At 41.0% G+C, this 15054-nt stretch overlaps 1 protein-coding gene across 2 annotated transcripts in view; it reads right to left on the minus strand.

Annotated features, from left to right (window-relative positions):
- Window positions 1-217: 217 nt before the first annotated feature.
- Window positions 218-15054, minus strand: part of TTC13 (tetratricopeptide repeat domain 13) — a 71284-nt gene continuing 56447 nt past the window's right edge. For both annotated transcript variants that reach the window (XM_066595912.1, XM_066595911.1), the window contains exons 19-23: window positions 14223-14358; window positions 11446-11525; window positions 5565-5643; window positions 4767-4846; window positions 218-4092 (exon numbers count right to left, since the gene is read on the minus strand). In XM_066595912.1, coding sequence (XP_066452009.1) covers window positions 3978-4092; window positions 4767-4846; window positions 5565-5643; window positions 11446-11525; window positions 14223-14358 — 490 coding nt within the window. In that variant the 3' untranslated portion in view covers window positions 218-3977. The remainder of the gene's footprint in view (window positions 4093-4766; window positions 4847-5564; window positions 5644-11445; window positions 11526-14222; window positions 14359-15054) is intronic.

Consider the following 15054-nt stretch of genomic DNA (forward strand, 5'->3'; position numbering starts at 1 on the left):
CACCGCGATTTTCGAGTACTTCACTACTCGGGTGAAAAGTACTCGGGTGCGCTGTGGGGCGGGGGGTAGCAGCGGGGAACAGGGGGGAGCCCTCTCTCTCTCCCTCTCCCCCCCACTCCCCGCTGCATCCCCCCGCTCACCCACAGCGCACCCGAGTACTTTTCACCCGAGTAGTGAAGTACTCGAAAATCGCGGTGCTCGATTGTGAAATCGCCCTTACCGAGTACGTTCGCTCATCTCTAATCATATCCTCTAGCCATAAAAATCACATTTTCTTTGTATTACAATAGTGATAGCTGCCCTTACTAAAAGATACAAAATAAAATCAAAAACTGAATTACTGCTTCCAATTATGCATATTTTTTCATTCTCTGAGATTAAAGAAGCACTCCCCTGAAAAAATATTTTTTCATCCCTGTAGCCTGTCACACTCTGGATGCCTCTTCTATATATTGTACTATTTTCATGCAATTTAGGCTCCGGTCTGATGCTCATCAGGCACCATCCTGATGTTACTTTCACTTGAAAACAAACCCATGATGCATAGCCACTAGCTAATGCTGTGCTCATACCATTTCTGCAGGGTGGACAGTGCAAAGATCATTAACCCCTACATTCACCTAAATGAGCTAAAAAGACCAGATGTATACAGTCAGGAGGATGAACTATCATCATTTTCTTTATAACTGTGTGACAAGAGCCGCTAATCATCAGCAGTAATGCGATAGAAGCAATTGTCCCCCTGAGAACAGCATGTGTGGTGCAGGCCATCCACAGGAAGTTCTAGTAGTGACCCCCTTCTGAGAACATAAAGATTAGAAATTCTCAGGGTTGGATGGGGGTGCACCATGTGATGACCTGACCCACCTGAAGGTAAGACTAGCTGATTTATATATACTGCTGGGCTAGGTACATAATGAATGAAAAAAAAAAATCAGGGGAGTGCTTCTTTAAAAATGCAATTAAAAATATGGAGAATACATAGATAAAACAATGTATGTCACTTCCATTACTCTTGCTCATCAGGATAACCCTAAAATGTCCCAATACAAGTGTTTGACCGACAGTCATCTCTCCTGATTTCCCATACACACTCGGTTGAGCATGCATGCATTTTGTGTGTAGGAAGAGAGAAAGCTGCAAACTGACACCTCTGGCAGCAGCTTATTTCCAAAGAAAAGAATTGGGCAGTTGAAATCCAACCAACCAATCGACCCCTAAGGTGGCCATACACATTAGATGTAGATTGAGCAAACCTAGAACCAACTGAATATCTAATGTGTATGGTGGTTCCGATTATCCCCCACCAACAGATTAATTTCAGTTGCCCAATTCGTTTGTTTTCGAGAGATAAGTTTCTGCCAGTGGCTTTCTCTCCTCACTGCATACAAAAAAAAAAAAAATATACGAGCTTGGCCAAACCAAAAATAAATATATATAGTGTTTGGCTGATGGCCATCTCATGTATGAGGAGCTTTACAGCTTAGCTTAATAATCTGCAGTTAAATAGCTTTATTTTAATTAACTCTCCACAACTGCCTTAGATGGAGACTAAAAATATAAAAGTGAAAACAAAAAAAAATCATTGAGATCGCACAAAATCAGGTGCTTTCACACGCTCACTGTTTTTTGTTCTGAAAAAGGCTGTAGTTTTTGAGCCAAAGTCAAGAGGTCAATCCAGCAGGAAGGAGAAGTACAAGTCCTTCCTCTATATTTCCTATTCCTTCTTAATCCACTTCTAGTTGTGTCTCCAAAACAGTTGCTTTTTTTGAAAAGACGTTGTGCGTAAAACCACCCTATTAAGTAGTTCATCGTTGGCCAAGCCACTTCCCATATGTAGGGACTGCGGGGTGCGATGTTTGGTCAATCAGGAACCGCTGGCATTAGCTGGAGGAGAGGGCTTCCGAAACAAATAGTAACTCTTGCTTTGGAGGACCTCCACCTCCGTAATAAATGTTATTTTTGGACACTCATATGATCAGTTAGTAGCTGGTAGACCACTTGAATGGGATGAAAAAAAATGTTGTCCAACGTGGACAACTGCTATGAACGTCTCCTGATTATATAAATACCCATTCTCTCTGATTGGACAGGTTTCCTACAGTTACTGCTACATACCCCCCTTTCCTGCAGTTCTACTGAACTGAGCTTAGATCAGAATATGTTTTTTTTGTGATATAGTTTCACTTTGCTAGAACCAAAGGGGATGGCTTTATAATACAGACCCTTAAATGCTGCTGTGTTACAATCATATAAGCTGCTGAGGAAGAGAACTTCCAGTACCGCAGCTTAAAACCTGGTTGTCATTAACTTGAATCAACCGAGTCACAAGTAACCTTTGGCAGAAGAAACATGTATCAAAACTGGTATAAAGGGTAAATTGAGCAACAGATCACATCAGCAACCAATCATATTGCTACTAAGGCTCTTTTTACACACTGAGATAAATTTGTAGAAACAAGCATGATTTGAAGGGTGCATTAATATTTAAATATTTTTTTTCATAATAGCCATCCCTTCTGAGATTTCTTGCCTTTCCTTACTGCCAACAACTAGCAGACGCACATTTTATCCGTAAGGCTACACCACCAAAAAATTATAATTTTTAGGTCATCATAACAATTTGATCAATGACCAAATGAGTGAACTCTTGCTGATCGTACAATCATTGCACATGGTTACACTACACAATGGTTAGGAACATTTGCTTGTTGCAACAGGTTTTTTTGCACCGTACAAAAGGTCTTCGTAAAACAAGAGCTTGAATCTGATTGAATGAGCAACGCCTCTGCTTCTCACCAGTTTTGATTAATCTCCTCCAGTGAACTCATAAAGCTCTTAGCCAAAGCACTGTCCCTGTGAATATCATAGGCACGTCCTGTAAACTATAGTCACTGTACAGAAGGGGGTGGGAAACCCAGGAAGTGTGTTTCAAAGAAGGAAAGCCCACCTAACAGGGATAGGCTACCCCGTAACACAGTTCATTCCCAACTTGTGTTTGACCTGTACCAACTTTCCAATATGTTTGACACCTGAAAGACTGGCCAATTTAAAGTGTAACTGGGCTTTTTAAAAACTACCAACAAGCCACAGTGATATGTCAAAAGTTTTGATTGGTGGTGGCTCAGGTGTTGAAACTCCCACCAATTGCTAAAACCCAAAAAGGTCAAAAATGCTTATCTGAGCACTTATGCTCTGAGTGTTTTATAGACTCCATAGAAAGTCTATTGAGTCAGTACACTTCTTACGATGACTGCCAAAACAAGCACAGCGCTCATCTGAGCACTGTGTTTGTTAACTTTGTGAAAGTCTCAACACCTGTACCTCCACCAAACAAAACTTATAACATATCACTACGTCAGAAGTTTTTAAAGAGTTTTTTAAAAGCTTGGTAAATGGGGTTTCCCATAAATATGGGATATGGCAAATTACAGCACTGTGCAGATTCTGTAGCTTAGCTCCATTTACTTGAAGGGGGTAGGACTGCAATGCTCTGCTCAGTACCTGCCCAGTGGTGGCGCTATTCAGTAAAAAAAAAAAAGTGTCCATGGTGATTTTACTAATCTGCAAAAACGTAAGACTATCATTCTCCCTACTTCCTGTATAGACACAAATAATTTGCTTGGTGTAACCTAGAAACAGGTTTATAGTTAAAACATAAATGTCATTCAAAAGAAAGTGAACAACAGACAAAAGAATCAACTGCAATCATCAATGCAAAACTCAATCCTGATCAGCAACATGAGAGGGCCATAAGCTTCCTTGATTTCGCATCAGGAACCTTTTGGTTTGGTCTCTGAACCGCTCAGTGACATAATATCCGTTCAAGTTTCAATGAAAATGTATTTAAAGTAAAAATACCAAAAGTGGTAAACAACCTATTTTGTTCGAAATTGCACTTTTTCAGGAAGAAATAAAAATTTAAAATAATTTATTAAGCAAAAAGATCCCCTTCCATTATATAAATATAGAACCAGTCATGATTTCTTGATGCAGCGAAGGGAAGAGTCAGTGTTCAAGACTTCAATCATCGCTCGAAGCGTAGGAAACGATTCTGATACAGATGGAAGGCTCTTGTAAGAAGCAGGCAAGCTAGGAACAAAACCACATTGTCATGATGCATATTAATACATGTCTATATGCAGTTGATCTCTATGTACTGTGTATCCCACCACTTGCTACTTTTGTATTTATCTGTAGTTCCAATTGACTTCAAAACTATATAAATATGTATGCAGTGAGCTCCCCCTTGTGGCAGCAGCAGGGAGACAAAGCTTTAGCATTCTATTTTCTATGGCTATGTGAAAGGAAGCATTCTGATTGCCTCTCCCATAAGCAGTGCCCTCTGTTGGCACCACTTCAGGACTTATTCTGATGGCACAATGAAGGCAACTTTGGATAGTGTATTTATGTAAACAAAAAATGGCCATGGTGCACAAAACACAACATACTTTCAAATGGTTGTAAAAAGTAATCAAGTATGATATATACAAAAAGGGGAAGAACTGGATACCACCGGCTGCTCACATTGGACATACTTGTCATTGGTTAGCCTGTCAATGGAAACCCCCCCTAAGATAACAAAGCTTCTCTTTCTAGTGATAAATGTTGATAAACTTTTTAAAGGCAAAGTTTGTCTTTAATTTAAACAATTTTAAGTGCCTGAAAACCATTTGCGGCACAGAGTTAGTATGTTGTGGTGCTCTACCTGCATTTATTTTTTATAGCTTTCATTTTAAAAACACATTGAAGAGCTATTTATTTACCTTCTTAGATTCATCCAGCTTTTGGCGGTTTTACTGAATGCTTCTGATCCTGGTGCGGTCATAGCTTCAAAATCCACCAGCTATAAACAAAGTTACGGCAGTTAGCTCATAGGCACCTGCTGCAATGTGAACTCCAAGAGCCTGATAGCATAATTGTGTCTACAAGCATAAAAACAACTTGTGCAGCAAAAAAGAGGAGAGAAGTTCATACTCAGACGAAACAAATGTAAATGTAATAACTCAATGTAATATATACAGAATTGTGGTGGGATTAGATGAACAAACTTGTCACCAGAGGGCCTAAAAGTGGTTCCCCCCTTGGCCTATAAAATGCTCTCAGAGGCTCCTTGTGTGTAGTGATCTCTTCTTCTGCTTGTGTAGAGTTTGCTGACCACTAGACACCTCTGCCATGCAACGAGATTTCACCCAGTTAATAGAGTCGTCGCATTATTGGAATGCCTGAAGCTAGATGGTTATATTGACAAATGGCTGACCACCCTGGACGGCACTGGCCACACTGTTAGGTGGTACTGGGACACACACACACACACACAATCTTTGACAGACCACCCGTAGAGAGGATCATCCACCAAGCACAAGCAGCTCTAACTTGTTAGATTGTCCACCATCCAGAGACAGGTGGCACCATCGTTACAAATAAAACAACTTCCGTATGTTGGCCATCACTAACTTTTAATGTACCAATATATGGCCAGTGTTACAATTTAGGTGGAAATTTGAGTGCAGGAATTGGTTCTGAAAAAGCATAGATTGTCATAATGGTGAAAACAGGCATACCTTTCCTTTAGGAATCTTCCCTGAAACCTCTTTGCCACCAGCCATTAAAGCGCCCATAATTACAGAATAAGCAACCACACTAATATGGAGAGGGAAAAAAAAAAACTTTTTAAATAACATTGGCATTTCAGTAATAAGAATGAAAGCTCTCTTAATCCCCGATCTAGTAGATAACCCGTGTGTCCATCACATAAGTAATACAAGTATAGAGAGGAGTTACAAGTTAGAGGATGCGAGTTTTCATGCAGACTTTCAGCTTCAGAACGTTTGACATTCCACTGCAAACCTGTTCAGTGTGAACACTGCCTAGTTTTTCCAATGGAAAGGTAGGTGTGATATATCAAACTGGCAGAGAATTTCAAATTTAGGGCCCTGCAAGTGTGATGCCAGCTTTTCTATGGGGCCTCAAAGCAGTTACACACATACAGTCCCATTTGTGTGGCAACTGACGCCCAACTGGGACAAGGTGTGGTACCTGTAGGCCTGAACAGGTGTGTATTATGGAGACAGGCCTAAGTCTGGAATAGTAGCAGAGTTACACAAACAGGACAGGTGGCAGACTAGCAATATTTAGGATACGGAACTGAAGTCAAGGAGCACAGAGATCAGAATAGTCAAATACAGGCAAAGGGTCAGAACCTGGAACACAAACGAGGGCTCTTCACAACTGGAAGGAATATAACTAAATTGCTTAGGCATTCACCCTAGCAAACGGATGTCTAGTATAGCAAGTGCAGGATTGAAGGTGGATGAGTAAAGAGAGCGCACATTGGCTCTTTAAGAAACTGGACGGGAGTATGCACAAGGCTTATGGTCAGAATTTAGGGATGCAAAGGAAGAAGCCGTAGCACAGTGGCGACCCGTCGTGGCTGCAGGAGCAGGTAAGCCACAGGAAAAAAAATTTAACATTATAACACCTACATTCCCATTGAAAATTAGAGTTGAATCCAAGAGATCAACATTCAAAATGGCTGTCATTTTGGTGTCATGGACTAATAGGTTTCCCCCTTCCCCCACAGCTTGCATGCAAAATTAGATCGCCATCTGCCAAACCAGTTTTCATTCTATATGGGCATTACCACACTTTTGAGACACCCTGTATTCACTTTATTACTTTAGACATTTTTGGGGATCGATGAGATTTCTGAACGTCCATGGAGAGCTTGAAGATTAGAAAAAGGCCAATACGGGCTGCTGGAAAGAGAGGAAGCTGCCAGTTTCATCCAATCCAAGTTATTGCACAGTTCCATGTACTACTTATTTGTGCAAAACATATATATAAGACTGTAGCTTCACTTTAAAAAGAATTCTCCAAAAAGATCTGATATTTCCGAATCAAAAAAGTTGGATTGAAATAATCGGGGTCTCCCTTTTTAATGCAGACTTCTGCAAATCAAAGTCTTTGATTTCAAGGACCTTAAAGTCACTTCTGTACTGAAAAACATCAGACTAGCTTCTGGACCCTATTAGTTGGAGGGCAACACATATTAGGAGACAAAAATGGCAGGGAAAAAAAAAATACTCTTTAGATTTTGGAAAGCAGATGGTTTTAAAATTGTGCACTTTTGCCTCACAAAGTGCTAAAACGAAGATTCCCAATGGCCTCTGATACACACCCTGCTCTTGTGCCAACACTCTGGACTGTGGAGTATACAGCAAGGAAACACTCTGTGAATGCCCAGATGTTTGCACCTGCTAGAGTTCTTAGAACTGGTAGCAGTAAAGCATTCAGGATCACAATGTCCCCTTACGACAGAATATGTTACACTCAGAACAGGTTTATCCTTTAGAACGAGCGTATTATATATTATAAGAGCGCATCCTACCAGCAATAAAGCAACAATGAGGCATTTAAATGCATTTAAAAAGTTTCAATAGTTTTCACCAGAATGAAACTAAGAATTCAAACTCGTAGGCGCTATTTATACCACTGTAGAGGCTTACACTGTTCTTTCCCTAAAAGACAGGTGGGTGCACATCCCTTTGCAGGAAGCTAATGTAGTAGTAAGGGCCCTTTTACACAGGACGATCATTCAGGTGCAGATGCCCGATAGGCCGCCCCAGCGATAATCGCTCCTGTGCTTTTACGGAGCAGCCGGGGATAGTTCCAGTAAAAAGGTAGTTGCTCATAAGTAATACGGCCTGTTTACGAGGGCCGATCTCTCGTTCAGTTTTCAGAAACTGAATGAAGAACAAGAAGCGAATGAATTCTCGTTAGTCATTCAGCCGGGGCATTTACATTGAATGACAAACATTCTGAATGATTTATCAGCCTGTGTAAAGGGCCATAATTCGAACCTACTGATAGGTGTTTATAGACTGGACGGACATCTTTCTCTCTCTCTCTCTTTTCCTTCTTCTCCCCTCTTTTCCCTTTCTCTACCTTTCTACTCCCCTACTCCCCCAATCTTTCCTTCAGGGTTTTCCGTGCTCTGCTCTAAAACCCTGAAGACCCCGATATTACCTCAATCCCCCAGACCAGGATGGGTCGCAATTTACACCAGGGGATTTTGGATTACTTTGTTTTGTTATATTTTATTTTTCACGAATAAAAATAAAAATAGCTGGGACATTGGGTGGGTGGCGGAGGAACTATCAGGGAGAAAGGTCTGTGATTAGGAATTTGACGGATGCACAACTAACCCTGCAACGATTTTCTACTGTACTGTCCGATACAGCTAATAAAATATTTTTGAACCATAAAGGGCCACAATTCTATGTCTGCGTTGTCTAAGTGTTAGTAAATCTGCCCCAGTAACTGCACAGGCAGCGACTTCTTCATCTTTAAAGATGTCTGGGTTCCCTTTATTAGGCCCACACTGACCCCAAGTATACAGTATGTAGTAACACATGCTGCAGGCTATGAAGCTCACATCACACGCTGCGATCCCTAGTGGCTCAGGGCTGCTTCAGAACATTCTCGATGGAGCAATAGTTTCATGTAGGATCTTTTTATGAAGGTTTTAGGTCTAAACCAACAGCTAATAAAAGTGTATCCTATGAAAAGAGCTGCTGATATGGGGCTACGTTCACACTTTGTTCTAACGGCCCTGATGTACACTAAAACTGCCTCAGACTTGTTTTTTCAGTTTTCTTCATCACCGCATTCCTACAGCCATAACGGTTTCATTGTTCCTCGCCATAACCACATGAGGGCTTGTGTTTTTCAAGACAAGTTGTATTTTTTGGAATGGCATCCTTTCGGTTACATATAACGTGTTCTATTACTAAAAAAAATTTCTTTAGGTGGATCGGGGAAAAAAAATTTCTGCCATTGTTTTTTTGGATTTCATTTTACAGCATAGGGAATAATGTGATAACCTTATTCTCCGGGTCAGCACGATTCTGGCGATACCAAGTTTATGCGGTTATATTAAGATTTGCTTTTGTGTTAATGCATTCCTAGAGCCGTAGTATTTGTATATTGCCGGAGCCCTGTGAGGACTTGTGTCGTAGGAGGACCTCTAGTATTCATGGATGCCATTTTATATAGAGGCAAGATTAAAAAAGCTGCAATTCTGGCATTTGATTTATACTACACAGCATTTACCATGCGTTATAAACAATATGTAAAATTAATCCAGCCGATCAGTATAATTACGTTGATATCAAATTTATATAATTTTTTTTGTAACTTTTCCACTTTTTTTTTTAAATGTATCTTTTTCTATTGCCATATTCAAAGACCCCTAACATGCCCCATCAACTGTGGAAGAGTTTTTTTTTTATAGTTTTACCTTTTAACAGTAACTTTTCTTGGTGCGTACGATTTTTTGATTGCTTTCCATTCCATTTTTAGTGGGGTGAGCTATGCAAAATTACCTAGGTTGGGTTTTTTAAACGTTTACCGTATATACCGGCGTATAAGACGACTTTTGAACCCCGAAAAATCTGCTCTGAAGTCGGGGGTCGTCTTATACGCCGGTAATACCAAAAAAAAAGTGTAAAAAAAAAAAAAATCATTACTCACCTCCCCCGGCGTTCTGTCGCGTTCCGGCAGGATGTCGCTCGCTCCTCGTCCCCGGCGCAGCATTGCTTTCTGAATGCGGGGCTTGAAATCCCCGCCTCCAGAAAGCTAATACACACGCCGTCAGCCAGTTACAGCCATTCAATGACAGCATTGAATGGCTGTGATTGGCTGAAGGCGCACGTGGCTTCAGCCAATCACACCCATTCAATGATGTCATTGCATTGCATGTGATGTTAAATAATGTACTAACTTTTTTACATGGGTTATTACAAAAGCAGCAATATCAAATTTGTTGTGATTATTTTGCGCTTTTTTCCCTTTTAAATACTAACCGGGGGAAGGTGGGGCGGTGACTGTTTTATTTTAGTTTTTTTTTCCCTTTTTAGATTCAAATTCCTTAACAAAAAAAAGTAACAAGTTAATCAACCTTGATCGTTTTTATAATAAACTGTAATACCTTACAGTGTATTACACGGTCCTATGAAGCTCAGCTGGAGGCCGAGCCTCACAGACTGCCGTAGATGGCAGACCCAGAGGCCATCTTCAAGCCTTCGGTGCCATAGAAACTTATTGGGACCCTATGATCACATTAGTCCATTGACCACTGCACGTAAAGGCTTACGTCCTTGCCATTAGAGTAGGTTCCGGCTGTTAGACAGCCGGGCCCCTGTTGTCCCTGGCACAGGTCTCCCAGGCCAGGCTTCGGATGCAGTGCCATAAAAAGGCAAAAGCATCAGAATAAGTCCCTTTTATGACCGCAATATACAGACAGTCTTAATTGACAAATGTGAAAGTGTTTCTAGAAGTTCTCAGATCATAGAAAACATTTTCTGAACTTCTCATCAACCATTTCACTGAAGAATAAAGCAATCCGCCTCTTCCCAGCATTAAATTGCTGATAACCGGGAACAATGAACTGCATCCACCTTCTCAGCACATGAGATCGCCTTTATTTTCAGGGTTTGCTCCGAAATTAACCATCTGATGTAAAATTTCTATTGGGGGAACAAGACTGAAATTCACATTTCAAGTGAATGGAGTTTAACAAACGCTATTCACTTAGGGCGGCTTCACACGGGCGTATGTGCAAATGTACACGATTCAGCGCAGCATAATTGCGCTAAGAACGAGGTAGATTTGCACATGTATCTGCGTATTTAACGTACTGCTTGCGCACAGCAGACAAACAGCTATTGGCTATTTAGCCTGTTTTTTTACAGAATTGCGCAGCGTATTGCACATTCACACGCATTGGGTGTGCATTCGTGCACCTCCCATAAGGTTATATGGGGACCTAGGGTGCCTAAATGCGCACAAAAGTGGAGCACGCAAAGAAAGGATAGGAGCTGCCCCATTGAAATCAAGGGTTCTGTTCTCTGTGTATTGCGTGCACAACTGAATCCGTGTGAAGCCGCCTTTACAGTGTAAAAAAACTGCGCAGAGGATTCTAGACATGCTCATGTGGAAATATTGTGAATGTCTGCTATTACGATGTAATAGGTGAAATCCGATGCAAAATCCACAATAAAATCTGCATGTGAAAATCATTGCGAATCTTGGTGTGGATTTCTCCACCTGTTCTACGGCATAATAGAAGTGCTATATGTGAAACAGATTTGGGATGCGTTCACACTGCGCCGATTTGCTGCGAATTTTGTTATGGAATTTTGTGCAGATCTTCAGCAGAATTCACCCCTTCAAATTCGAATGCAATTGAAAGGGTGAAATCTGTAGTGAATCGGTGCGAACACAGCCTCAGTCTCCGTTTAAAAGGCAACAGATTTTTTCCATCATTTACTGTAAACCACCACCATCACACAGTCCCCTTTTAGAAAGTCTACGAAAATAAGTGTTATATATGAGTAGTATGGCGTGCGTTCCAACTAGTTTTATATGATGAATGACACTGACCTGGATCCCCTGGAGAGCGGCATTAAATTGTAGAAGTAATACACCAATGACAGAATCAGTTCACAGACAACATCTGCCTCCTAGAAACCAAAGATGAGAAGCATTCCTAGCATCAGTGAGAGCTTTCCAAAAGCAAGATTGAAAACCGCAATACATTATTGCGGTGCGGTGTCACAGAAATGCACAGACTTTTTTTTTCCTGGTCAAGACAAGTTGTCAGCAGATAGTTCGATCCGTGTCCTGACATGTGCAACGCATTAGGACAAACCCAGATATATTACTTTCAGATGCATATAATAGAAGATGGCCTTGTTTCATTTCTGCATCGGTAGGGATTTGGAGCATTGAAATACACAATGAAATCAGATCTGCACAAAGCTAAAATGTAGGCAGGTCTATAAATATGACAATACTTTGCAGTCACCTTGAGAGCGCAGACAGCTGATGGGCTCTAAGGTTTGGCAATAACAAGCTCGCTGGCACAGATTTTAATTCATGGCATCATTTTGGCAAACTATCCCCAGTCAACAGTAACACTCGTTTTTTAGAATAAGTATATGGAAAAGGTTAAATAGAACTTTTTTTTTGCAACACCGAAATGTGAATGAACCCATTGAAATCAATGTGCACACATGCAAATATGCCCGTGTGAGGCCGACCTCAGACTGTGAAAGGACACAGCAAAGAGAATGGTAACACTCAGTTGTCAATTTAGGCCGGATTCACACGACCATGTTTGCGCACACAATACATAGTGGATAAAACCCATTGCTTTCAATAGGTTCATACACCAGCTTGTATTTTGCGTGCACAATTCCACTGCGCAAAAGAAATACATAGCATGCACAGCTGCGCAGGAAAATAAAACTAATTAAGCTAGTAAGTCATTTCAGTGCATGGGACTGCGGCTGGGAGTTGTTTTGCGCAAGAAAACGTGCATGATTTGCATGCACAAATACACAACGCCCAATGCACAAAACTGCAGCACAATCTCACGCATAAGCTTTGTGTGAATCCGGCCTAAGGCCCATTTACACCAGCAGATCATTGCTCAAACATCGCTCAAACGACAGTGAGTGACGGCTTTGAGCGATCATTTTGCATAAGGTATTATTAAGTACCTACTCAGCTACTTAAGTACCAATTACGTGTGTAAAGCCTTCACTGAACACAGTTAATAGCCCAAGGGCTCTTATCTGCGCTCAGATCCTTTGTGCTCCACAGGAAAACAATGCCGTCAGCACTCCCTGTGGAGAACCTCTGATAAGAGTGAATGACGATTTTTAGGTTAGCCTGAATTTAACAATCAGCTAACAGTGCCTGAAAAGCGCACGATGGGCACACATTTACAAGCACCGATTATCGCTAAAACGATCGCCGATTAGCGATTTTTTGGCGATCATCGGCTGGTGTAAATGGGCCTTTACGCTTCGGCTACACAGGTGACATTGGTCATGAAAAATCAAGTCTCAGAAAAGTTGCACGTTCAAAAAGTACAATTTGCCCGACTTGTTTGTCCGCTGTTGTGCGACTGTTTTAGGGTTGATATCCGACTTTTAAACAGTTAAGTTGTAGAAAAGTCGTTCCCAACCTGCAGTGCAATCTATGATGGCAAAGTTACAAGTGAGTTAAACCAAAAATCAAACAGTTTTGGATTCTGAGACGATTGCGTCGTGCAGGTTGGACAAGAGCCCACAGACAAATCAGATGCGATATCACCGTGCGAGCCCCGAGGGCTTATTCACACAAGCATATTTGTGATGCATATTATGTGTGCAATATTTGCGTGCGCAATAATAATAATCTTTATTTCTATAACGCCAACTTATTCCGCATTATACACATTGAATAGAACCCACTGATTTCAATGGGTTCGTTCACACAAGCGTATTTTGTGTTTGTATTGTTTTTTCGTTAACGGAAAAAAATATGCCTTATGTTTTATTTTCGGGAGTATTGTGCATGAAGATAGCACGCTAGACTAATTAACTTTAATTGCCTACTGAAATCAATGGCAGCATGCTAGCGTGTTTTTTTTGTGCTCGCAAATACACAAGACATATGCACACAAGAAATACAGTAAAATATGCACACATATGCGTAAAAACACAATGCCCATCGTGCAAATATGCAGCGCAAATGTACGTGTAAATACGCTTACTCCTGCGTGAAGCTGGCATAAGCCTTAGAGCTCCTTTACATGGGCATATGCACAATTGTGCACGTATTAGTGCAACATATCTACTCCATGGACAAGTCTTTTTTGCCCTTGTATCGACGGTTTCTACTTTTATTCGCCCACAGGGCATGTTCATTTGCGATTGGCAGACAAGCACACCCCGATTTAAGTGGCTATTTTCCCTATTGAGTAACAGATGTGTTCTTTTTCCTTTGAAATTGTGCATCTCCTTGCATAATGTGTTCCCATTTGCGCCCCCACTCCATGTAGCCTTCTATGAGAACCTCCAGTGTACACTAAAGAGGAGCATGCTCCTTTTTTCCCCATGTGTGCACAAATAAAGGAAATGTAAGTGAGGCCATTGAAATCACTGCATACATAAACACGCCTGTGTGAAGGAGCCCTTATACATAAACTGCTATGGGGAATAATACAGGAACAGATTTCTAAGAGAAGGTGCACCAGACTTGTTCCCCTTTGGAGAATGGAAACATTTACCAACACCACCATGTCAGGCCGACAGCTCCTCTAGAAGATCGGCTTCAGTATTTGTGGGAAATTTTGAGATTTACCTAAAAATAAATAAAATTGCACTCACTCCGAGTTCTGCGGAAAGAACCAGAACCTTTCCTTTGGCTGTGAGATCCTTATAAAGAGACTCGATCTCTGCATGGTACAACTGTGTTCTTTCCTCTGTTGTCTGTGTCTCCACTGAAAACAATATATTACCGATTCTGAAAGAGAACATTCAAAACATCACAAGTGGACATTAGAAGGGCATTCCCATCGTGGAAATCCTATTTCAGGGTGTTCAAAATCGCAAAACAATGGAAAGAAACAGTAGAGGAGGCCGGCACTTGGGCATTTCTTTCATCCAAATCTGATGGCCGGGATCTCAGGAGCGCATGCACACTGGCTTTCACCTCGGCCACCAGCCGTCACCCTTGTGCCCTGCTATTTCTTTCCATAGTAGAGCTGGTCTGGTTTTCTGGTAACGTTTAGTAAACGACTGGAGAACAGAGGAATCAACAGCTGCGATATCTGGAGAACGGAGCATTTTGGAAAGAACATCTTATGGGGGAAGACCTTGTTTTGTGATTTCGAACATGTTGAAGTAAGACTAATGAGATGGTAATACCCCTTTAGGGAAGGTAAAACTCTGAAACCATAGGATGGTATTAAGCTTTGTAAGGTTTTTGCTTGCCAGAACAAGCTGTTAGTTCGTTTGACAAGGAAAACTGCTGCATCAGTAACAGATTTTAAAAGATTAATTCACAAAACATATTTCATATTGGATATCTAGGAACTAGGAAAATGTCACACTACCCCGCACGCAATACTTACCATAATGTATTCCCATTAGGTTTATTCCACTGCACAGTTAAATAGCCATAAAAAGTTGTAGCTGTCAACTATATTTTTATCCACTC

This window comes from Eleutherodactylus coqui, chromosome 3 (genome assembly GCF_035609145.1).
Source record: "Eleutherodactylus coqui strain aEleCoq1 chromosome 3, aEleCoq1.hap1, whole genome shotgun sequence".
NCBI lineage: Eukaryota > Metazoa > Chordata > Amphibia > Anura > Eleutherodactylidae > Eleutherodactylus > Eleutherodactylus coqui.